The sequence below is a fragment of the Antennarius striatus genome, chromosome 7 (assembly GCF_040054535.1).
Source record: "Antennarius striatus isolate MH-2024 chromosome 7, ASM4005453v1, whole genome shotgun sequence".
NCBI classification, from domain to species: Eukaryota; Metazoa; Chordata; class Actinopteri; order Lophiiformes; family Antennariidae; genus Antennarius; species Antennarius striatus.
Genome location: NC_090782.1, coordinates 22,719,364 through 22,745,000, shown reverse-complemented (window position 1 = coordinate 22,745,000; position 25,637 = coordinate 22,719,364). Strand labels below are relative to the sequence as shown.

The following is a 25,637-nucleotide window of genomic DNA, read 5'->3' as shown; positions in this document are numbered from 1 at the left end:
CAAGCGCGATTTCCTCATACTCATAGTCTGCTTCTGTTCCATTGGCCTGTGGGAGGGGAAAATAGACTTGAGACATGTAGTTGAATTTAACTACGTACTGCTTCTCACAGCGTTATCCTCACTGTACTTGCACTGGAAATTCTGCATATATTTCATCCCCTAACAGCAGCAGTGGAGGAAGTACTCAGGTTATAATCTAAACTAACCACAATCTAAAGTATCATCATTCTCAAAATAAAGAAAAATAGACGTGCAGAAAATGTTCACAAGAGCTGGAAACACGAAGAAGAATGTGATTCCAGTCCGTACTCAAATACAGTACAAAAGAAAAGGCCCAGTATGGGTCAAAATGACTTGTATATCATACTGTATATTAACTATAATTTTTATTCCAACACAACGTGTGAGCTGAGCTGATTATCTGATCGTTTCACTCATCATGAACAGCTACAAATATCAGAATTACAGCAAAGTGAAATTAGAGATTTGATCTTTTATGAATGACGCATGAATCCCAGAGATTACGGCAGTAATACGTACTTAATGATGATGTTTTTCTGATGTCATAGTTAAGAACATGCCTGATGAATTGTCCGTGAGCCAATCAAACTGCTCAGTCGGGACCGAATGAGCAAACGGATAAATCTGATCCGAGCTGCAGACTATTATATTTCTGTCTTTAGTTTTTACTGGGCGGTGAGTGTCTTATTCTTGTGTCTGTGTGTCTGCATGTGTGTGTGTGTGTGTGTGTGTGTGTGTGTGTGTGTGTGTGTGTGCGTGTGTGCGCGCCTGAAGCAGACACGCAAATACAGACACACTCGTACAACAGTCGAGTAGCATCCCAATGGCCAATGTAATCCCCTTGGCTGTAATCTGCAGTCAGATTAGTTTAGATTTTGAATGTCTGTCGTTTCAAACATGGGGTACAATCTCCTATCAGCCATGTGCAGTATGTCTCCCATCACCTGCCATACTCTGTACATATCAGGCAGCCGGTCAGAGGCCACACCAATTTACTATTAACAGAAAATCTTGGATCATTCTGGAATGAGGACAACGGAGCGTCATAAAAGCTGAAGGGTTCATTCCGTTGTGATATTTCCTGTTCAACAAAGCTCCTTCATCCTCCAAACAGACGTCACTATGACGACGCAAATGAAGAAAATCAACATTCTTAATCAACGTTTTAGCTCATAAGAATATACTATAAAATTCAGTCTTGGTCCTTAATTAAAACGTGATCTTTGTGTTTTTATGTTACTATTTATATAGTGTTTTCGTATTTATGGTAGTCACTTCATCAATTTGTGCAGCATTTAAAGGGAATCCCTCATTAAATTTTTTTTTAAAAGTAGCTTGAACCGTGGCTACAATCAGGGTGGAATATAAAAAGGTTGTGACTGCTTTGAAATACTTAGAAGCTGCGTTTTTTTTACACTTAAATTTACAGAAAATAAATCAGCAACTATGACTGCATGGAGACATTGGAGAAAACTGTTGCGTGAGTGTGTGTCTGTATGTGTGTGTGTGTGTGTGTGTGTGTGTGTGTGTGTGTTATATGACAGACAGTAGGGAGTAATTCCACAGTAATTACATAATAAACTTATCTAACAATAACAGACACTTGTTCTTTGTGGCAGCTGGCAGCCACTAACATGACATCTGGATCCATCTAATTCTGGACTGAGCGTTCTATCAAAATCCAGGACGTTGTTAGCACTGCTGCAATTATTTATTTATTTCCCTAAAGGGGGGTGTTGAACATGCTGAGAATATTCAACAGAAACTCCAAAATGTACGACAAGTTTTTACTGAAAATCTAAATTAGCCAATGAGATATCACCACTAACATTTCAGAACTTGTACTCACATATGGGGGGGTATCGACGCTCTCGGTGTTGACCACCACTGGAGGGGGGTTGGCCTGCAGGAGAGAAGAGCACACTGATATAACACCTTTAATTTGAGGGAGGTCCCGGTGGAACCATTGACACACAGCACTGCGGATGACGTTGGACGTGAAGCCGACTCACTCGTCTCACGTTTTGGTACAGCATGTTGACTACATCTGTTACAGATCAGCACCACAGAGCGACAGCAAACGCCACATGACATGCTGCACAGCCCGTATAGGAGACAATGCTAATGTACTACACTGCAAAACGGCACTGGAAGCTTTAGGAAACCTCTGTCAGCGTCCGGCAGGATATTATAGTCTGTTACTCCGCAGCTTCTATTCTACTTTATGTCAATCTCATTATGATCTGTTTCATTCCAGCAAAGCAAAAAAAAAAAAGTTAAAGCTGAAGCAGATGATCTCTCTTCTTCCTTCCTCCTCGCAGACATCACACCTCAAGGTGTCTTCTTCTCTTTGCAGCATCAGCCCCCATTTCATAACCCCAACCTTTTGTCCAAGTCTCTCTTTCACTTCCTTTTAGTTTTGCCCAAATCGTATGTAGCGCTCGCCAGTCCAGCAACCACAGATCGAATCATCTCCCGACAAACCAGCAATAAGCAAACCGGTCCAGGTATGATCATCTGAAGGTGAATTGCTCCTTCTTCAGCCGAAAGAAAAAAGATCACAAGCATCAAACGAGCGAAACTAAGCAGACAGTCCACCCAGACTTCAAAACATCAACGTACAACAGAGCAGCAGTAGCATCTATCCTGCTACGCAAATCTCCACCTCTGTCATCCCGCTTTCAACAGCTTTATCTTCTCACACAAACGCATCTCCCCCTACGCCTCTCTTTCCACCACACATACTGTCTGTCAGTCAAGCTGACAGGATGCTTGATCCCACATGGGAACAGAGTGGAAAAGGGGAGGGGGGGATTATAGGTACGGTGGGAGGAGTCAAAGCCACCACACAACAACAGCAATGGGAACCATACACTGCCGAGATAACACACACACACAAGTCCACGAAAACCACGGAGATGAGCGGAAAACAATTAAAATGAATGGCGGGAAAGCCATAATGGTAGGGGATTGTGTGTGGGGGAGATTGAAGAGGTGGGGGTGGGGGGCACAGTAAAGGTCATGGATCGTGTGGAAGCAGTGAGGGTCATGCCGACAGATGCAGCTGTTGTGATCTGTGTGTGTGTGTGTGTGTGTGTGTGTGTGTGTGTGTGTGTGTGTGTGTGTGAGTGTGTGTGTGTGTGTGTGTGTGTGTGTGTGTGTGTGTGTGTGTGTTTGTATGACTGAACTGCATGATTATCGTTGAATGACACGCTCCATACCTGCAGCCTCTGCCAGGTTGTGTGGGAAGAACGTGTGAAGGCACGGCCTCCATTCACTAACATGCAAATCAACAAATCAATTCAATGAGTATAACCACTGTATTATTAACAGAATGAATTTATATATAAATAAAAAGCGATTAAAAAGTGCTCACTGTGCAAGAGAATGGTCTGTTTCACATCGAATTGAATTACTATATTATTTTTACTGATGCACAATCTTGCAAGCAACATTGAAACTGCATAGAACCCATCTGAATATGAGATGTGATGAAATTTTTTCTGCTTTACAATTTTCTAACATCTATTCATTTGTTTTTCTCTGACTGCAATTTTTGGTTTGCAAGATGAAGACACTCTTGTATTTACATGGCTACTTGTCTGCTCTGTTTTCCCAATAAACGATGAAACTTGATTTGTCCATTGAACTAATCAGATGGAGCAATCCTCTAATCAGATCAGAATGACTGTGCTAATCACGCTAATCAAACTCAATCATTAATCATGATTGCTGTACCCACAGCAGATGTAGCACAACCCAACCACCAACTGTTATACTGAAACCTTCACCTGAAGTCCCAGTGAGTTTATACAACACATTAACCTCACTAGACTAACTGCAGTCCTCATTGCCTCCGAGTCAATTGATCATCAAAGTTGTTTGTTTGTCACAATTAGATTTAAAAAGATGTAAGCGTCAAATACAGAAACAGATGTTGATTCCGAATAATTTTTTCACTTTCTTTTATGTCAACATCATAAAAAAGCTTACAATAAGGCAATGAAGAAAGGCTTAGATGGCTCTCAAGATCCCACCGCTAATTGTAACTGGATATAGATCCAAATCATCATTCCGATCCAGACCAAGGAGATTAAATGTACTTATTTTTGGAGGAACATCAGTTTAGGGTGTGTAATCTAATAAGCACATTGAAGACAGGAAGGTGTATCAAACATCTTTGATGCCTCTGCCGACAAAATAGTATTTTTGCCAACCCTGTTCAAAGTTTGAATATGAATTGACTTGGGTTACTTTGACCTGACTGATGATCAGTGGTCTCATTTCATCATTTGCCTTGACTCTCCACCCATCAAACCTACCTGTACATGCGCCTGTATGTGTGGAAAGGGGTGCATTAGCGGCACATGTCGGGGTGAGTGTGACGTCCAGATGTATGTGTCATTGGGCCATGGTCTGCTCACGACCTTGCCTTTGGCTTTGCTCTTAGTGGGACTCTTCCTCACACTGTCCTTCAGATTGGGACACTTTCCTCTAGTGCCCCTTGTGGCCAGGCTGGTTGGCAACGTGCTCCACCCATATCCTCCCAGGCCTGAACACAGGGGGAGCTGTGGCGAGTGGAAAGGGTGGATGGATAGAGACTGGGAGGCGTGAGGAAGAGGAGGAGGATACTGGTGTTGGTGTTGGCACTGCTGGAAGGAGAGTTGACTGGGCGAACGGAGCTGCACCTGCTGCTGTTGCTGGTGGTAGATCTGATGGGTGGATTGCGAGGAAAGCAGTTGGGTTGGCATCGCCTGCAGGTGGCACTGCTGATGGTTTTGACAATGATGCTGCAGCTGATGACGACTCGGTGACAGGTGAAGCTGTTGGTGGCTTGGAGACAGGTGAAGCTGTTGGTGGCTTGGGGACAGGTGAAGCTGTTGGTGGCTTGGGGACAGGTGAAGCTGTTGGTGGCTTGGGGACAGGTGAAGCTGTTGGTGGCTTGGGGACAGGTGAAGCTGTTGGTGGCTTGGGGACAGGTGAAGTTGTTGGTGGCTTGGGGACAGGTGAAGCTGGTGGTGGCTTGGGGACAGGTGAAGCTGGCGGTTGCTTGGGGACATTTGCAGCTGGTGGTGGCTTGGCGAGTAGAGTGGGCGATTTGTCGACATTGCTGGCCGTTGGTAAGTTGGAGATGGTGGAGCAAGCTGACGACTTGGCGAGGGCGGTGCTATGTGGTAATAGCTAGGGGAAGGAGAATGAAGCAGATGCTTTGGCGGATGGCAGCCATGTTTCGGGGAGTGCGGGTGGTGATTTGGTGAGTGCAGTGGAGAAGGTGGAAGCTGGTGATTGGCTGCATGCTGTATTTGCAGTAGATTCTGTTTGTTCTTTGAGTGAGAGTGAGTCTTCCCTGACTTGGCCTTTCCTTTGCCAGATTTGCCCTTCGTGGAACCACTGCTGGGCTTCTTGGGGCTACAACAGAACTCATGGCTGTGGAAATAAGTGGTCATAGCTGCAGAGATATATGAAGAGTCCCAAAGAGATCTTCTATTCTTTTAACACCACTCTCACCGCATCATCTTCTTTCAAGATGACCAAAGAGAGTAGATCTTGAGAATTGCTTCCGTCTGAATAATGTAGGTCAGGCGTCTCCAGAACTCCAGAACCACCAATCCCCCTCCTTGGTAGCTGGTATTCCTGCCTTCTTTCTCTCGCTCTCTAGCTCTCTGCTATGTATGCATGTCTCAGTGAATTGTGATCACAGCAATATCAAAAAATAAATAGTCCTTCATTTACTTCCATGTCGTCTCCCATACCAACTACAGTCCATGCAAGAAACCTTTAGTCCAAGATTTGATTCCTGTCCTCCACGCTGGTTTTCCTCAGAGATGTGCTGACCATCCCACCACTCCTTAAGTTTAGAAGATCAGTAGTAAAATAAAAGATGTGACCCCAAGAAGAAGAAGAAGAAGCTGGGAGTCTGGACAGGATGAGCGTCCTTTAAGTCTTTTGTCACTCAAGATGTTTCTGCAGAGGATGCCAATGTAAGGTTTGTTATTCTCATGCCATGAGCTTGGTCCACTTCAGTTGTTAGTGATACGTTATCCATCTAAGATGACTTGTCTTCGGACTTTGCGTCTAGATTGTCTGTCGCTTAGGAGATCATATGGTTCCATTCAGAGATTCCAGAAGGAAAACAGAGCAAAAAAAAGGAGTTTACCCATGTTATAATCCTATACTTGATTTCTTTTTGTTTTCAAATTCATGTCCATCCAAAAAAAAAATAAAAAATCAAAATTGCAAAATCTGTGTCCTCCTTCTTTCATCCTGTATCTCTGTTATCGGGATTTGATATTAGGCCGCATCTCTAAGCACAACTCTCTTTGTCAGCCTCTTTCATCTTTCTACGCTACCTCCCTCTTCTTGTGTCCATCCCTCTCCCCCTCTCTCTCTCTCCCCCTCTCTCACCAACCCTGCCTCTCTTGCCCTCTTTCCTGGGCTGGCCAATTATGGGACTCCTGCACATGACAGCAGCCAGGCATGACTAATCGATAGGCAGCCAGGGATAGTGATGCATTGCTCAGTCTGTGTATGTTTATGTGTCCACAATGAGCAGAGGGCTGTGATTGGTGGAGAGCAGTCCTCCCATCAACCTTTATCTTGTTCCTTTAAAGCATCACAAGACGAGGCGGGTCAACTGGAATACAGTGGATGAAATGTGTGTGTGTGTGTGTGTGTGTGTGTGTGTGTGTGTGTGTGTGTGTGTGTGTGTGTGTGTGTGTGTGTGTGTGTGTGTGTGTGTGTGTGTCTGTGTGTGTGTAATGGCCTACTTCCTTGTAAGAAAGAAATCTGCATTCTTATTTGAAACACACATTAGGGACCAACGAAAATACTACGTAAATGCGCATACTGTGTAGTATTTTGTTGTCAAGATCCATGCATTACTCCCTGAAAAATTAAAATGTCAAAAAAACAGATTAATAAAATGACCAAAAAGCAGGTCATAAACTCATTCAACAGCTTTTGTGTAATTTTGCCAAAAGACACAACCTCCTTGGTGGCAGAGTCTCAAACGGGCACTGGTTCAGTACAGCCAATAATAAAACAAAGGACAGATTATTTGTGAAATTATTGCTCAACACCACAAGTCATTTTTTAAAATTGAATCATAGCTTCTGGCTCCTGCAGCCTGCGTATGAGAAAGAACAGCAGCTGCCATTAGTTTATATACAGAGCTGGATGGACATCCACCCACATCCATCCAGCACCAGCTAGAAACCCAATGTCAGCTAATATATGCCAGAAGTTGCCTCAAACCAACTTGCTAAGAGCGAGAGAAAGAAAAATAGAGGAGGAGAGAGAGGCAGATTAAACAGCAGCATGGAGATGTGGAGAAAACAAATAGATGAATCTTTTCATTTGTTGGAGAGAAAGGTTTCCGTTAAAGTGCTGCCAGCGCTGCAGGCTTGCCGCTTGGTCAGGAGAGGATGAGCAGGGAGAATAGGTTGTTAGCGTCACACTGTTTGATGAAGACCCTGCAAATGCAGTGCTACAGGGTGGGGCACGGAGGGGGTGGAGATGACACAAAAACAAGGGATGCTGTTCAGTTCAGGGTTTAGGACTTTAGACCCAAAATACAGAAGTGTTATCAGACTAACACACCGGTGTGATATGTCATCCAATTTCTAGTGTCTAGTGCTTTATTAACACACATGTAACCATTAAATATTATGTATTAACCACTTTTAGTAACGTGCAGGACACCGCATCACAGCTCCACTTAGTTTTGTACTCTCCAGCTCAGTGAAAGATGAAAAACATTATATAAAAAAACAAATTAAAAATGTTAATGAATTACAACTTGTTTTATTTAATTGAATGCTTGCTATTTTTTGTGGGTTGGACTGAACTGAAGATGATGTTTACAATGACAAAAAAATAGAAAATAGCAAAAACCCATCTACAATAATTTATGTGTGAATATTAATGAGTGTATAAAACAAACACACACATTAGTCTTTAAAGGTGAGTGTGTTTCGGAAGAGCCCCCAAAGCTTAAAATATGCAATAGCGATCAATACTCATTTCTCTTTTCGAACTCGCCTTCTGCTGACTACACATCTGTCGTACTGAGTGTGACCAGCAGGGGGCCGTAGACTCCACAGAAAGAGAGATTACTGATGGACCGGCCATAAAGAAGCTTCTCCAGAACTTCATTCTCATCTTTACTGATGTATTTGTTCCATGGAATATGTTCAGTATTGATTGGTATCAATGCCAAATAAGTCAATACCTGACATATTAAAGAAAACTGTGATGGGAATAAAAGCAAACAGAGAACTTGATAGCTACACACAACACAGTGGATTAATTTAGTATTAATTTGAAGCATCTCTTGGATTGGTGCATCTCTTGGATTGGTAGAAGGAGGTTGTGTTATGGTCTGAATGGAAGCATCAAGTCAATTTAAGTGAAGTCAGTTTAATTTATGAGGGTCCTGACAAACGTTATATTTCATGGTCTAAACCTGACCCTTTATTTTACAGACACTGGGGAGGAAGCACTTGGCGACAGCAGCGAGGTAAATTGCATTTAAAGAGGGTGCAGACCTTGGTTCTAGGTGGGCGGCCATCTGCCTTGACCGGTCAGGAAGGGGGAGGGAAAGAAAGGAAGAGAGTCAGAAAGATACAGAAAGAGAGAAAAAGAGAAGAAGAGATGCACAGAGATTATTACAAAAAAGTGACTAAAATATGTTAAATGCAATCATTTTGATAAACAATCTGACAAAACATAGAAACACATTCCTTCATTACAGGAACTCAATTCAATTCCTTCTCTCCCAACGTGAATAAAAGCTGGAGGTTTAGAGAAAGTTTCGTTGGTGTTGAACTCCACTTAGCGCTACTTAAACTCAAGGTCAAGTACAAAACTAAATCTCCATAAGCAGAATTTGTCTCAATGAATCGCAATACAACACAAACTCTCATTACTCCGACGACCATAAGCTAGGCTATTACGCACTGTAATGGGATCTGCAGTTTAGTGGTGGGGTCAGCGGGGGCAGGGCTCTCAAGAGTAGATAACAGGAGAACATCCTCCTCTCACGCTTATCCGTGATCTAAGGCCCTGATCCTGCTCCAACAGGTCAGGACACATTCAAGAGTGTCAAGCATTCAAGCAGCTGGTTTTCAGACTACGATACCCTCTCTTTTGTCACCTATCGGTGTCACCCGCTGCCCTGGCTTGTACTCTTGTCAGCTGAAGTAGTTGCCCCGCTCTCCATCTGTGAGCCGGCGTGAAGCAGCAGCGCTGCTCCAATGGTTCCTCATTCCTCATTAAGGACATGATTCTGTTACAGATCAGTTCGACAAACTCTGTCTCTTCATCTACTGAGTCTGCCAGGTTACGACTTAATTACCAACTGTGTTCTCAATATCTACACGCTCCCTCAGCCTTTCACAAGGAGCACCGGATTATTCTTTCCGCAACACAGGACAGGAGATTTTAAACTTTCTAAACATTATAGGACTAACTTAAATCTACAGATTATTACAATCATTATTACAGATTATGAAATCTACAGATTATTGCAATCACACAAATTAGGCACAAATTTAACTAGTGGTTGCGTTCATTATCATTTATATCCACCAATTATTCTGTTTATTATTTTGTTAAGAAAATCAAAAATGATAAAGTCCCAAGTCACATAGTGTTGACAACACCATTGAGTTTCCGTCAACATTCACAAATCTATAATCATTGAATGTTTGAAATAATTACTACAATAATTAACTACCAACATAGTTGACAACCATTGGTCAGTTGACATTTAGCACCAAGGGATTTAGCTTGAAGTTTTCCACCTCCCTGATTGGACACGCCCCTTGCTTCTCTTCAAGAATGGGATAATAATTGGCCTGAAGTCACATGACCATTTCCCACACCTATCTTTGTAGGTGCCTCATTGGATGATAGGAGTGGAGCTGATTGTATTTTATATTTTATACCGTTAGAATTTTTTCTCGTCTCTCTATTAGGATTATTATGATATAATATTGACATAATTATGATGACCTTGATGAAATCAACAAGCAGATAAATTTTAAACTTTAAAGTTGTTCCTGTATTTTTTTATTTTATTTACCTCTACAGATGCTTTTTCTTTCTCCAACCAGCTGCCAACAAATAAATGTTTTGCATACTGTATGAGGAGACAAATGTACAACCTGGCAGCAACGCTTTGATTCACATCATCACTCCCACGACCATCATCATCATCATCATCATCATCATCATCATCATCATCATCATCATCACAAGAGCAGTGCATCGGTCAAGCCTTCCACAGTGTCAGCCCCTCACATAGTAATTACAGCTGAATAGATGGAGATGTCATTATGTTGTGTTCAGCCCCATTAGTTAGCAGTCATACTAAGTGATCGCTTGTGGTAAGTTAATCTCCTGTGATGACATCGACAACGTAGAGAGATGGCAAAAGGAGGCTGATAGAGAGAGAGAGAGAGAGAGAGGGAGAGAGTGTGTGTGTGTGTGTGGGGGGGGGGGGGGGGAGCTGATATGAAAGCTTCATCCCACACACAGAAGGTGATGCAACATCTCACAAACTCTTCTCAAGCACCACAGATCTAACACACTCCTCACCGCTAGAATACAATGTGTTTGAGTTCACACACACACACACACACACACATACACACACACACACACACACACACACACACACACACACACACACACACACACACACACACACAACACACACACACACACACACACACACACACACGTTCTGTTCGACGATCAGTATAGCAACATTGCCATGACAACAGCTGATGCTACCCACAGTGTTGGCCAACAATCGGGGAATATCATTGGCTGCCATGAGCAACGGTGGTCCACGATGTAAACATTTACACAAGCTCCTCCCACTTGCCACCTCCACCTTTGGGACTTGTTGCTATTAACCCTTTCCTAGCTCCCTCCCCCCGGGTGAGTGTTACTTTAATTGTGGTCGAGTAACACGTTGAAGTAAGGAAGGTTCCCACCTGACCCTTCCCTCAAATGCTCAAAATTTTCTAAATGCTGTTCAAAGATGTTTCATCTAATTTTCTGTCAACAAGCTCAAACCTAATAACAGGAGAGGGAATAAAGCTGCTAAAACTCCTTGTGGCCACAACATTTAAACCATGTAGCATTCAGCTATTCTCCAGAGAAAAATTCACAGTTATGGTGTGAAAATTCCCCAAAATACAACCTCTTCTTGTTTTTGTTTTTACTTTTACACGCTGCCCACTCAGCAACAGATGATCCATGGAAATAATGGAGCAGAAACTGTGATAACATTGTACAGTATGCTCTGGTGCAGAATCCAAATAAATATAGCATTTCCTGCTCATCTCATCGCCGGGACACCAGATCTAAAGAAGGATAAAGATAACCAGAGAAGCCTACACACGCACGGCGGTTTCCCATGAGGCATCAGGAGAGTGGAAAGTTTCCCTGGGTAGCGGAAGGATAATGAGGAGAGGGGTGTGTGTGTGTGTGTGTGTGTGTGTGTGTGTGTGTGTGTGTGTTGGGGAGAGTGGGATGATCTCCAGTGTGTACACACTTAGCGGTTTGGGTGTTAATTACGTGGCTCCCACACATTTTTCCATCTTAAAATGACCCATTGTATTTAAAATGACATTTTAAGGTGTCATTCTAGTGAAAACTGTTTTTTTTACTCACTTCTAACCAGTGGTAATTATTTATTTTAGATTATCGGTGCAGATGCACACAAAGAAAGGAGATTTCTTTTCATTAAAGAAGACTCAGATGCTTGAAAACACAAAAAAAAAGATAAATATGACAAAAAATAAAATGGTGAAGAAACAGTAGGCTGACATGCAAGGTTGTGAAAGTCTTTTAAGTCTTCTCTAAAAGTATAAAAGAAATCCAAAGAGCCATACCAGCATCAAGTACTAACAACCTCTGATTCAACACTTTATCTGCAGAAACATCTGATGGACTACTACCGTTTAACTTTTACCCAGCCCTGATTAAATAATCAGTACGAGTCTGTCAGCTGACTTTATGTTGATGGATACATTACGATCCACTGCGCCTGATACTGTTTATTCACAATGCCCACTTTGAGCTAACAGGCTATCGGATTTCTCTCCCGATCAATCCCTCCTTGTCTCCGCCAGTGCCTTATTTTGCCTCTTTCTCTATCCGTCGTGTCTCCGGCTCCGGCCATCCCTCTCTACCCCCATTTCCTGTGACCGCTAAACACCTCTTTAAGGCTTTTAGAGCACTTTCTAAAGAACCAGGATGACTTTCATGCCTCTGCTTTACCACTCATCAATTATACAGAGACAGGATGGGGGATATGGAGGGAGAGCAGAGAGGGCCGCAAAGTGTGTTCACAACAAAAACAGAAAACAGTTGGGTTAACCTTTATTTTTAATCATGAGCAGCCATTAAGTGAGTGGGGGCCATATAATAGGAATGATTCCTCTGTGTGTGTATGTGTGTGTGTGTTCGTGTGTGTTGAGTTTTAAAATAGCTGCCTGAAAAGGTTTTTTTTCTTTAATTATAGGCCTTGATTTGTGTTTGATGCACGTTGTTGTTTTTAATGAACGAGTTTTCTCACTAACCAGCATGAATGTTAGAAACAAGTGTCATGCGGTGGCAGCGATCAATGACTTGTTCTTGCTGTGATTGATAAACTCAAGAAAGACACAGCATGACATCATATTTGACTCCTATTCATTCTGCAGAGACGTTCAATGACATCACAAGACTGAAAGCACCGCTGACTGACTTAATGCTCCGAGAAGGCTTTCCACTTTCTATATGGCTTCATATTTTCATTGTGTGCGTGTGTGTGTGTGTGTGTGCGCGTGTGTGTGTGTGTGTGTGTGTGTGTGTGTGTGTGTGTGTGTGTGCGTGCGTGTGTGTGCGTGCGCATGTTTTCAGGTCAACAATGCACACCTCGCCAGGGTTGGGTTCATCCATCAAAAACTAATTTTGCTTTGACCCTGAGCACGTCAACACAAAGACACACACACACACACACACACACACACACACACACACACACACACACACACACACACACACACACTCACACACAGACTGAAAACACACACACACACACACTGCTGTGTACAATGGGATACTTTTAATTGAACCCATAATGCCAAATCAGCAGAACAGAACCATTTCCATCGGATTGTTAAAAAAGAAAAAGAGCCTATAGAAACATCAGTGTGCGTGCGTTAGTGTGTGTGTGTGTGTGTGTGTGTGTGTTACAGTGCAGGAAAATGGCAACACCTTGGGAAAATGCACGGACAATACGATTACCGAGGACGGGCGGGGGAACTTTTTCCAGGAGCTGTGCTGTAAATTTGCGGCCAGTCATATACCGTAAGTGCCACTCAGCAGTTTTAGATCGATAATTCACATTGAAGCATCACTGAATTTGTCTTCTGCAGTACAAATGTTTATGCACTTATATTAACATTTTCAAATCTGTTCGGTTAAGGTGTAAAGGTGAGTAAGTTGGGATACAAACAATCTGAGCGTAGAAAGCTCAAACTTAAACGTCCACCAAAGGCTGAATATGGTTCCACTTTTTCTTTGTTTGATCAGAGCTTTTTTAATTAGCTCCTCTCTTCTTATACAACATCATCCAAATGGAGAATTAGTCCCAACCAACTGTTTGTCTGGACGTGTCCAGCTCCTATATCCTCAAATAACAGAAATGGATTACCAAAAACGTTTTCCCTCATGCTAGACTTTAAGGCTGGCTTCTTATTGGATGTCAGCAGAACCAGGCAGAAGCCTCCTTAAATATAAGAATCTAATATTAATATGAAAAAATAGCTTCAAGGGTCAGATGGTGCTCACTTTAAAAGCACATAAAACAGCAAAATGGGATAAAGTTGTACATGAAAGGGACAAAAAAAAAAAAAAGTGACTTGGATGATTCACACCGACTGAGGACGAGGGACTTTGATGTATTATTGGAATTAAGGGAAGGAGAGGCTTAAGATAACATCAGTCGACATCAGAAGTGCTTCATATCAAGATTTCCATCGAGTAAGGAGCTCTCAGGAAAACTATGGATATTAGTCAGCAGTTTATTCAACCAATCATTATAATGGTGATGCATTGGAGAGCTGACTGGATTTATGCTTGACGCGGGGGGTTGACGGCAGCACCACCAGAACCAGTTCCAGTGTGGCTTTGAGCTACAGTTCATCGTCATATTTCACCTGCTGACGACAGCACAGCGCCGGCAGATGGATGTATTCCTCTCCAACAGGCCCCATTGACCTTTAATCGCGTCTATTCCCAACGGTAATCATGCGTAGGTCCTTTATTTTGTAGGATGACAGCGGCTCGTATTAAGGGTAACACATGTTGGTGTAATGTTCTCGCATTTCTTTTACAAGAACAGTCAGCAGAGCATTAGCAGGTGAAATTCTTGCTCACTGCTCACATATAGAAGCCGTAGGTGCAAGTAGATAGGGATGCTAATGAGCTATACCGTGTTAATTCTTCTTATTGCATCATGGGATTCATCGTGTGGATCTCCACGGATTTTGGATTTTTAACGTGGACTTCGATCAAGTGCAGTGGGACTTCCAAGGTCCGCACGCAATCATCAGCTAAATGATGGCTTCGCCATGGCAACACATTGGCCGACTGGATCTCGTACGCTGTGCCAGGGCTCATTTCCATGACAACGTTGTCAGATATCTCACCCAAAACAGAGAGCTGCCTCGACCTTCTGATTTTTATCTCTCTCTCTCCTTTTTGGGTGAGAAAACGAAAAGAGAGAATGTTTGCTCCTGCGAGTTTGGACACACACGCACACACACGCACGCACGCACACACACACACACACAGACACACACACACACACGTGTTACCTGGCCAGCATTGATACAGTCAGTGAAGGCACTCCTCCTGGAGAAGAACATGAGGAGCTGCTGCCAGCGAGAGGACGACGAGGAGGGGGAGGAAGAGGCCGGGGAGGAGGTGGAGGGGGAGGAGGTGTGAGGAGGCGCCAGCTCCTCTGAGGAGCCCCGCTTGGGTCCCACCTTCTGTTTGACACCCAACCCAGCCCCTTGACCCCCAGAGGTCCCACCTACCCTCGCGCTGCGGGGGTACAGGGTGTTGTTCCCGAAAATGTAGTTCATGGTGTCGGTTGTCTGATCTCCCCTTAGACGGACAGGATAGAGTTCATGTTGAAGAACTTCTCCTCCACTGCTTCATCCCTAGTTCCTCACCTCCATCACCTCCCTCTCTCCTCCCTCTCAAGGTGTTGCTGTCAAATATACGGTCCAGCGATTCCGTCGGATCTGTCACCAGGTTATGTGGCCATTGGCGATATTTTGATCATCCTTTATTATTGTTATTTCTTTATATTTCTCTCCTTCAGGTCTCTCAGGAGTGAGACAACAGCTGCCAGAAGGAGAGACGAGGAGGAGGAGGAGGAGGAGCTGGAGGAGGAAGAGATGGAAAGTCCAAGGCAGGTAGAGAGAGTCCTCTTGAAGTAGGTGTTGGAGTCGGTCTGTCGGGGTCGCTCTGCACCCGTCTGCCCTTCTGTCTCAGCCGTCCATCCATTGGTCCATCATCCCATCTTCTCTCTATCCAGGAGAAAAATCAAGCATCTGCATCTTTGGGAGTCCAAAATCTTCACTCTTCAATTCCTTTCTTTCCTCTTTTCAGAAGGAGTGATGAGGAGTGACGCGGAACACGGCTCCGGCATCAACAGGATATGAGAATTGATTATTTAAGTTCTCTCTTTCTGTCTTTTTCCATCCCCGCCTCTTCTCTCTTCCACCCCTCACTCCAACCTCGTCTTCGGTCCGAGGAGATAATCAATCAGTCTCCCCTCTGCAACGGCGTGCACTCCCATTAAATATGGAAGGAAGGAGGGATGGATGGCTGCTCTGATAAGAGGAGGGAAGTGGAAGGACGCAGGCGAGGAGGAGAGCATCTGAAGTAGGTGGATGCTTGGAAGAATCACTCTGCAACTCCTCTGTTTCTCCTCCCCTCCCTCCTACATCTGTGATGTCGCTCCAAGTCTCACTCTCTCCTCTCGTCTCCCTCGCACAGCGCCGTACGTTATTCGGTTTCTCTTTCTCTCTCCCTCTCTTTCTTCAACCTACCACACACACACACACACACACACACACCTCCTCTCTGTTTCTCTGTCAATCTTTCAACAAATTATCTTTTCCAGTCTTTTATTGGTGCTGCAACCCGATGCCTCTCTCTCTCTCTCTTTCTCTTCGGCTTTCCCTCTCCAACTGTCAGATAACATTACAGGCACAAGCCACGCCCCTTTTATACCAGTCAGCCAATGACAACGAGGGAGCCCACCCTCACCTCCAAACGCATACACACAAACACGCAAACTCATGCATGCACACGTAATGCCTGTTGCAGGTTGAGGTGGAGATGAGGTAGAAAGCAGCTGAAGGGGTGGTGGGGGGCGGTGGAGGATGAAGAGTGTGTGTGCAGGAGACGCATCTTCTCCTTGAAGGGATTCTGGCCACACACACACACACACACACACACACACACACACACACACACACACACACACACACACACACACACACACACACACACACACACACACACACACACACACACATAAAGCATGACTCCAAAATGGAAACAACAGGCTGTTGCTGGGCACTGACTAAGACAAAAGACTAAATAAATAAATAAATAAGTAAGGAAAGAGGAGTGGAGAAAACAACCAGGCTATCTCCTTAGAGCGTGGCATGAAGGCCTTGAGGATTGAGCGTTCACTGAATTAGCCTGCGTGTCGGCGCCGAAGGCCAGCTCAGGGTAAGAGCGGTCAGCTGGCCTCATCCGGTCACTCCCGACTGAATGGAAGTGCAACCAAACCGAGTCATTTCCAGCAGAATCCCCCTGGAGCCCAGAGGTGTATCATTAGCCCACACGGCTATAATACCCTCCCTGAGGACTACCCACAGGTGGAGCAGGACCCCTGTCACTGCTTATTTCTGTGTTTCCTTGGGAACTGTATCTATGGCAACAGCTTTTACAGTCCTGAAACACACCTAGCGTCGACTGAGCGGCGTGCCTTTCCTTAAGATCTTGCACAGATGAAGTTTTATGGTACATATTCACTCGACCTGAAGAAACCTGCCCTCCGTGCGAAAGCAGAGTGGGCGAGAGTGATTTCCACTTCGTTTAGTTCAAATATATTGATTTGCCAAGCTGCTATAAGACCACTACAGATGTTAGCAGTCCTAATTCAAGGAACTGATGAAATTGCTTCTGACCGTATGTCCTGATCACGGGAAAGCACTGATTTAGAAGCACTACTGTCGGTCCACAGCACCATTATGAGTCTTTGCATGACATCTTCTAGAGATTCTATTAAGATCATAAAGAGGACCAGCTGACTTTAAACAAGATTCTCACATTCTTCAGACCTTCCATCCACATTAAAAGACTGGATAAAGCCAAAGACTGTCTTGGACAGCAGAGAAAGACGTTTTCATCTGCTTCAGACTGTGCTGAAAGTAAGATCAGGATCACTTCAGGATAGAATCCAAGAAAAAAAATAATTTCCTCTATCAGGTAGCCTCACAGCTCTCCCTTTTTACTCCAACTTTTCAGTCTCAAAAAACAAAACAAAAACAACCTTCTCTGGGTTACAAAGCAAATTGCAAAATCCAAAATCAATAACGCCACATGGAGGCACAGAAAGACGCTCTCATCGTCGCTACAATAGATTACAGCTTACACTATTACATCATTAGCGTCTGCCAGTCAACCATTGTGAGCCTCGTATGCCATGATACACAGACATATCAGCTGACACAACAACAACTCACTGACAGCGGCCATAACAAAACCCTGCCGTCCCGACCCCCCCCCCCCTCTCTCTCTCTTTCACTTTTTCATTCTCTCTCTGTCTCCATGCAGTCAAATGTCAGCCGGTGAATGCCAGCTCTATTAATATTTCAGGACCAATTAAATAAAAGCACACATCATGCAAGTTTAATGTCTGACTGCTGAGAGTCAACTTGGGCCCACAACCACCACTACCGTCCTCTGAAGGCAGGGCGAGGTCCTGCCAAACGGACAGATAGCCCAGCATACGAATGTTCGCTCCTTCTCCCGTCCCGGCTGCCCCTCCGACACAGACTGAACCAAAACCTAGCTCAGTAGACTGTAGTCGGACTCTGCTGGCACAGTGACCCAGTAACATTACAGCCATGCTATAGCGATGCTAATGCTGGACGGTGATGACTAATAACAAATCTCTCCATCACGTGTGTCAAACTCAAGGCCCGGGGGCCAAATGTGGCCCACCACATCATTTTATGTGGCCCGCCAGAGCATAAATGGTCAGTCTATGGAGTGTCTAAAAGTGCGCTTTAAACAAAAAACTACATTTCCCACAATGCAGTAATTAAGCCCATTTCAACTGTCCTAACTTGTGTTTGATGTCATTTGTCTTTATTCAACTGCATAGTTTAATCTTTGATTCATGGAGTTCTGTGGGTTTAATAACCTTACAAATTAAAAGGATTTATATTATAACAGAGCATCAAACGAGCATTTTTTCTCTGCGAATGTATTGTTTATAGCTTAAATAACTCTGAATTTATTACACATTACATTGAGTTACATTTAGTTACATTTGTAATTTACATCAGGCCCTTTGAGGACAGCCATTATGCCGATGTGGCCGTCTGTGAAAATGAGTTTGACACCCCTGCTATACATGTATTAATACTTCATCCAAAACCTCAGCATTAATATTTTTGGTTGCTCTGGCCCATCGACTTTAACTTAAACTCAATACACCCATAAAAGCTGCAGCCTTTGTCTCGTCAACAGCCATAAAGGGACTGTAAAGCAGACACCATACAGATCTATACTGCAGTCTATTCCAGTGGTTCCTAACATTTTTTGGCTACCCCCCAGCACTTCCATTAGAACCCCTTCAGCTTCTGGTAAAGGCTCATTTTTAAGAGCTATGTCCGACTCCTCTGGTAAATACTGAGGATGTAGAGACATGCATCACTGGAAAGCAAGCAAAACACCAGCTGAACGCGAAATGAGAAGCCCAACAGGTCAGGACAGACAGATCATGTTTGGACCGCGTGTTTGATGCAGTACAGGTTCCAATCAATATTGTTGTAATGATCAAATAATCTCGTGTAATGTGCCATTCCCTCGTGGTGATGAACCAACAGAGATTTTTTTGGGATCTCCAGCTCACTGTTTATCATTTTTGCTGCAACTTGATGCTGATTTGAAGATCTAAATATTCACTGTCCACTATAGATGTGCTCAGCACCAAATCCAACACTTGGGGGTTGGCAGTCTGCCCCATGAATGACATCACAACATATTGAATCACAAATAGCATCCATATTTAACATCCTTTATTTCTCCCCCAATCAGTTACAGTTTGTTTTAAAATAGCATTCCAATTTACGCTGGCGCATCATTTAACAAACTATATTACATTTGAGATACCAACGATTGAAAGTGCAACACAAGATATTAGGTCATGTTTTGAGGTACAGTAATTACTTCCCCAAGATGACAAAAAAAATCCTGATGCTGCAAATGTAGAGAATCTGGGTTAATCTCTTATGTCTCTCTGTCAGGCCTGTGTCACACTGGAGGAGAATCCACTATACACTTATTAGACATTAGACATCAAGGGGGGAAAAAAAACAGACATTCACTGCAGGGCGATTTGGCCGACTGTCAGGTTCCAATAAGCAACCAAAAATTAGTCTCCGTCTGCCTGCAATTCTATTTCATTTCATCTCTTGCAGCTCCACGGCTCTGTCTGTCTTTCCTTCCTCCTAATTATCTGCATTAGCTTCCTGGCTACAGTCTCTGAGTGGCCTACGTCTGCCTCATTATTTGTGTGCTATACCAAAGACATGTAAGAGGCTTTTTACTGTTTTTCCCCAATCAGTCTCTGGAGGTGTCAGTGGATTTAAGCTGAGCAAGTCGTTTATACAGCCTACTGTGTGGGCTGTATTCCCTCGCCACCTATCTGTCAGACACATTAATCAATAATGATGACAAATGACTTATTTTATTTATTGAGCCTCTTTACCTGCACTATTCGTTCACTGATTTTCATCACCCTTGCTATTGGACAGGTTGATAGCTCATTTCAAACAGATCCTGATTTGTGCAAAGACTAAACATATGGTGGTTATTCCAGCGCCTCTACCGCCCCCTGCAGGTCAGTAAGTGAAATAACATCTAAACTGATTGATTTCTAGTTCGACTCACAGAAACGTTCATTTCATCTCATTTTCATTTCACAGCTAGTAATCTTCTTTATTATAAATGTATTATATAGAATAATAATGCATTCCACCCAACACCCTCTGCTCATTTTTCCCCCCATTTTTTGAAATTAATTTTCATTCTCTGGTTCCATATTACTGCTTTGTACTTGTTTTAATTAATTTGTGAACAGTAAACTTTTAATTTGGATTGTCGTTACTTTTCACCCCGTGGCCGCTCTTCCCTTCCTCAGTCCAGCTTTGGTTATGCTTGAGGAGGATTGCCGTGTTCTGTCCCACTCGTGGTTTACAATCTGTTGTATTGTTTTGCTCCATTTTGTGCAGAGTCAGGAAATGTTCAAGAAAGAATAAATATGTCACCACTTTGACTGAACTTTTAAATCGATATCTCATCATGCACAAAATGCAGAGCAGCAACATAAACACTGGTTGCAGCATCAGATGAAGGTTTAGACTAACATGTTAGACGAGAGTTGAATATATAGATTCACAATTAGTAACAACATATCTGCCATCAGCAAGTTAGTCAGTTACTGGAGCACAAGAGGTAATGATGCTATTCATATTAAATTATTTATTTATATGTTATACATGTTACATACATATATATATATATATATAGCGAAACATGAAAATGTGACATACAGCATTTTTAAAATGTCAGTATGATGAGAAAATGACTGCAAAGAAAGAGAAGTCATTAAGAACGGCAGACATATCTGATCTCACACTTGTTAACAGTATAATTTCTCTTAAACTATGACGCTTCATTAAAAGACTATTAAACATGCCCTTCCCATCCCAGCTGCCTTCCCTCCAGAGTCTTTTCTGTGAATATAAACATGTTAATTTTTAATTTCTTGCACCATCTGCCAAAAACACCTTCGGCACTTCAGCTCCATTTGTGCGGAGAAAGAGAACCCTATTAAGGTCAGAGTTAAAAATGCATCTCAGAACACCTTGACATGTTTCAGGAGATGTTGACGCCTCAAATCTGGGAATATCAAACAAGCCAGTCCTAGATATTCCCACATGTTCCAGAACAACATCGTTTTCATAAAGCAAATGGAACGGGAAAAGGAAACTGCATGCTTGTGACAAGAAACACACAGAAACACAACTACGATCGCATGCGACAGGCCCGGGGGCGTTTACCTGGTAGAAGGCGTGGCTTTGGGAATAGAGAGAGGAGAAAGGCGGGGCTGGGACTTCGTTCAGCCTCTCTCCCTCTGGTTGAGGCCACGCCTCTTCATCAAAGGGACCCTCAGGTGATTCTACCTACGATGCACCACCACGGAATTATTGCATGGAACAAACTACGAATAATTACATGATTATTGTACAAACTGAATCAGGTACTGTATTGAGCCTTTACAGGCCACGAAAATGGTTTTAAACAAACTCAATTCTAAAAAGAAGGAAATGGATTGTAAATTATAGTGTGATGTGGTTTGGGTTTGTTGTTGTTCATCCCTGAGTTACTTGTTTTATGTTGTTAAACATTTCAAACATTCCAAAAGAAAAGTCAAGAGTTTCTGGTCCCAGCAGAATAAAAAAAAAGATCAAAATCAGATGAAGGTAAAGAAAATATATTTATTATTTAAAAATTTACACGTAATGTAATCATTTTGTTACGGACATTGTCTTTCTGTGCATGCACGTGTGTGCATATGTGTGTGCGTCTCTTTGGGTGTATGAGAGTGTGTGTGTATGTGTGTGTGTGAGAGAGAGAGAGAGAGAGAGAGAGAGAGAGAGAGAGAGAGAGAGAGGGAGACAGAGGGTGAGAGAGAGAAAGAGCTGGAGAGTGAGAAAGAAAAGAAAAAGAGTGAGATGGAGAGATGGGAACACATGCAGAGAACATGATGGCGGGACAATCTGTCATACAGAAGTAAGCCAGATTCAACACACACACACGCACACACACACACACACACACACACACACACACACACACACACACACACACACACACACACACACACACACACACACACACACACAATATCATCAGACTGATGACAAGCAGCTCCAACGGATGATGAAGCGAGCACAAATGGAACAGAATAAAGACAAACAGTCCAAATCCCTAAAGCCATATCTCTACATTTGCTGCATGTTGTTGCGTTCCTCTGAAAACATCTCATGTGAGGATCTTTACTGACGGATAGATAAATCCGTCAGTAAATCACACCATCTATCAATACCTGCCTATCTTGTCGCAAATGTGTCAAGAGCAACATACACAACGCTGTGCAGCAGTCAAATATGATTGAAAATGACAACCAACCACAAGGTGACGCTACACAACAGCAGCAACACTTCCTCAGAGGTTTGCTTCGACTTTTCCAGCAAACTTTGAACTGGTGCTGACTGACGCGGGAATCAGTGCAGCAGACAAGTCCGAAGAAAAAGTAGGATGACTTCTGACAAGACGCTAATACATGCTGTCCTGCATGGTAACCAACTCAATATATACGAGTACTCCAGGAAAAATAACTGACTGGAAACTGGTAGAACGGAATCAAGATTCTTTTTTTTAAAATATAAAATCATATTTTTGAACATCTACCTGCATTTTGGAAAGCTGACCAAGAATCGACAGAAAAAACTCTCAGATTAATGTTCATTCTCACCATGTACACCGACGGAACAAACATATAGTACATAAGGTTAAAAGGTGGTGTGTGTGTGTGTGTGTGTGTGTGTGTGTGTGTGTGTTGCACTATGTGTGTGATGTAAGTGCTGATCTGCAGATGGATACAGCCCAATCTACCAAAATAAAGGATTACCAGACTATGCAGTGATCTTGTTCGAGAGACATAGAGGAAGGAAAAAAGGGAGACAGAGAGAGAGAGAGAGAGAGAGAGAGAGAGAGAGAGAGAGAGAGAGAGAGAGAGAGAGAGAGAGAGAGAGAGAGAGAGAGAGAGAGAGAGATGGGGAGAGACAAAGAGACAGATGAACACAAACTAGAACACAGATATCAATGGGACTTATTACTAAAAAGCATAAAATGGGACAAGCAGTCGGCCAAATCCTTGCATGAATAGATTTTGTGAACAGTATTCTCCTGGTACGAAGAAGCGTCGTCTGAAGGAAATTTAGGCCAGGATGACTTTCAAGCTCATTCAAAGACCAAGTATAATAATGTTCACCCAATATTATCGATTTAAAATGAACCATGTCATCAACATAATGCACGTTTGGCGACTGTTACCTGAGGTTAAAGGTCTCTGAATCGATTGCAATGCGCAACGTTTGTGAACAAATTTGTTCTTTTGTAAAAAAAAATTTATATCTTCAACAAATCTGCTTCAGGTTTTAAGAAAAAAGGAAAAGAAGACCAAGAAACTAACTTTCTATCGGTTTAGCGGTGGGTAGGTCAGGGTTTAGTGTTCATTTTTAGGGTGAACTGTTCCTTTATTTTTTTAATGACACTACAATTATAAGAAATTAGAGGCATGTAAACAAGATTGGGATTGAGTTTAACTAAGTAGACGATGCTGGGAAGCAGATGTGTGTGTGTGTTGTGTGTGTGTGTGTTAGTGCAGTCAGGTTGCAGGGGACAACATGCACAGTGTGTTACCTGAGCAGGTGTGATGTGTGTGTGAGTGACGTATCCGTGGACGTGCTGAATCTGCGACAGCTGCCGCTCCGCCACCTGAACCAGCTCCGCGCCCCGCAGGTCGCCGTGGCGACCAAGAGATCCATCCCTTCCCAGAGATCGCTGCCTTTCTCTCTCCATGCTCCCACCTCCCCCTTCATCTCTTCTCCAGGTGCCCCCCTCCCTCCCTAGAGTCCCACCATCCCTCAGCTCTCTGATTATTCCCATTGGGTGCTGATGACAGGGGTGCTGATGGAGTTTCGGGGCACCTGGCGACGCCCCTTCCTCTTCCTGATACCGATATTTCTGTAGCGAGAAAGGAGGAGGAAGAGGAGGAAAAGAAATAGGACAGCACAGGGAGATGCAGCACCAAGGGGAGGAAGTGTCAAAGAAAAAGAAGGTAAGAGAAGAGGATGTGGGAATGAAAGCAAGGAGCAGGAGAAAAGAGAAGGAAGAAACGAAAGATTAGGTTTAGGTGGAAAAGATGGAAAAATTAGTGCAGCATTGTAGCAAGCATAAAAGAGCAGTTAATTTAATGAGAGTCCTGTATTTCACATTCTGTTACATCAACAAACAAGAGACTGGAAACAGAAGCTTTTTGGAAAAATAAGAAAATGAACAAGGACAGTAAGCAGGTCATCAGCCTTTCCTTTATGGAGGGGTCACAGGTGGAGATGCTATCCTACAATCTCTGCATTCTTGGGTTAGAATATCGAGCAAAAGGGTCATCATTTCTTGAATTTATTTAAAGTTCTTCCACACATTTTATTGCCTTGTGCTCATTTTGCATTCTGTAGGTATATTACTGCCACCTTCTGGTGGGAGTACTGTATTATTTCTGCATACAGGTGCAATCCGGGAATGTTTTTTTTTTTAATGATGATGATCAGATGTACTGTAACAAATATTTTTTATTGATTAATGGATTGATTAATCGCTGTCCTAGGGACACAGATAGCAAATGCACCACTGGATTCTCACTTAAGTCCCTTCTTGTAATATCTACCCCCTCACTTTCTTCCTGTTTCCTGACACACACCCTCAGAATAAATGAAAAAAATAATAGGAATAATAACTTATGAGGTTATAGTATGAGCTTTATCATTTAGTTGACGGTAATGAGGTTAAAATTAGGCCAGAACTGAACCGGTATCGGTTAAGAATGTGACGAGCTTCCAGAGAATGACTATAAGCGAATAGAATGTCCCAATAACCCACAAAACAAGTACGGCTGTGTCATTTATCAAACGGCCCCCCTTGTGTCTCTGAACCAGTAACTACTCAGCCGGCAGCCTTAATTAAACGTCATTCCCATGAGAGGAATTGAGACATGTTGTCCTAAAGCTCCGACTGACAAGCTCCTCAATTTATGAAGAAGTGCGGTCGATCCATCAGACATTTAACGTGAAGGCTAGCTGGAAAGGAGGCGCAGGAACAAACACAATGAAACATTAAAGCGCCGTCACTGGATTCGACAGCGACTTAGGGCTGAGACTTTACGGCTGTTTTGTGTTTCTGCATATCAGCCAATCCCTTCAAATTCGGATGGACACGTTCCCATCACCGCTTCCCACCGCTGAATACTTTAACCTCATTCAGGCTGATTGGAAGCAAACGCCGTTACGACAACATGAACTGATCTGACCCCGCCTCATGACCTTCAGCTCATTTCATTTCCTCTCAGTCCCTCCATGTAATCTTTTCATTCACTCCATAATTGGTCAGGA

The 25,637-nt window shown here is 43.1% G+C and overlaps 1 protein-coding gene across 2 annotated transcripts in view; it reads right to left on the bottom strand.

The window, feature by feature from the left end:
* Positions 1 to 25,637, bottom strand: part of LOC137598659 (disks large homolog 4-like) — a 70,472-nt gene that overhangs the window by 26,936 nt on the left and 17,899 nt on the right. For both annotated transcript variants that reach the window (XM_068319059.1, XM_068319060.1), the window contains exons 5-6: positions 1,871 to 1,924; positions 1 to 46 (exon numbers count right to left, since the gene is read on the bottom strand). The exon at positions 1 to 46 is cut by the window's left edge and continues 5 nt beyond it. In XM_068319059.1, the coding sequence (XP_068175160.1) occupies positions 1 to 46; positions 1,871 to 1,924 (100 nt within the window). The remainder of the gene's footprint in view (positions 47 to 1,870; positions 1,925 to 25,637) is intronic.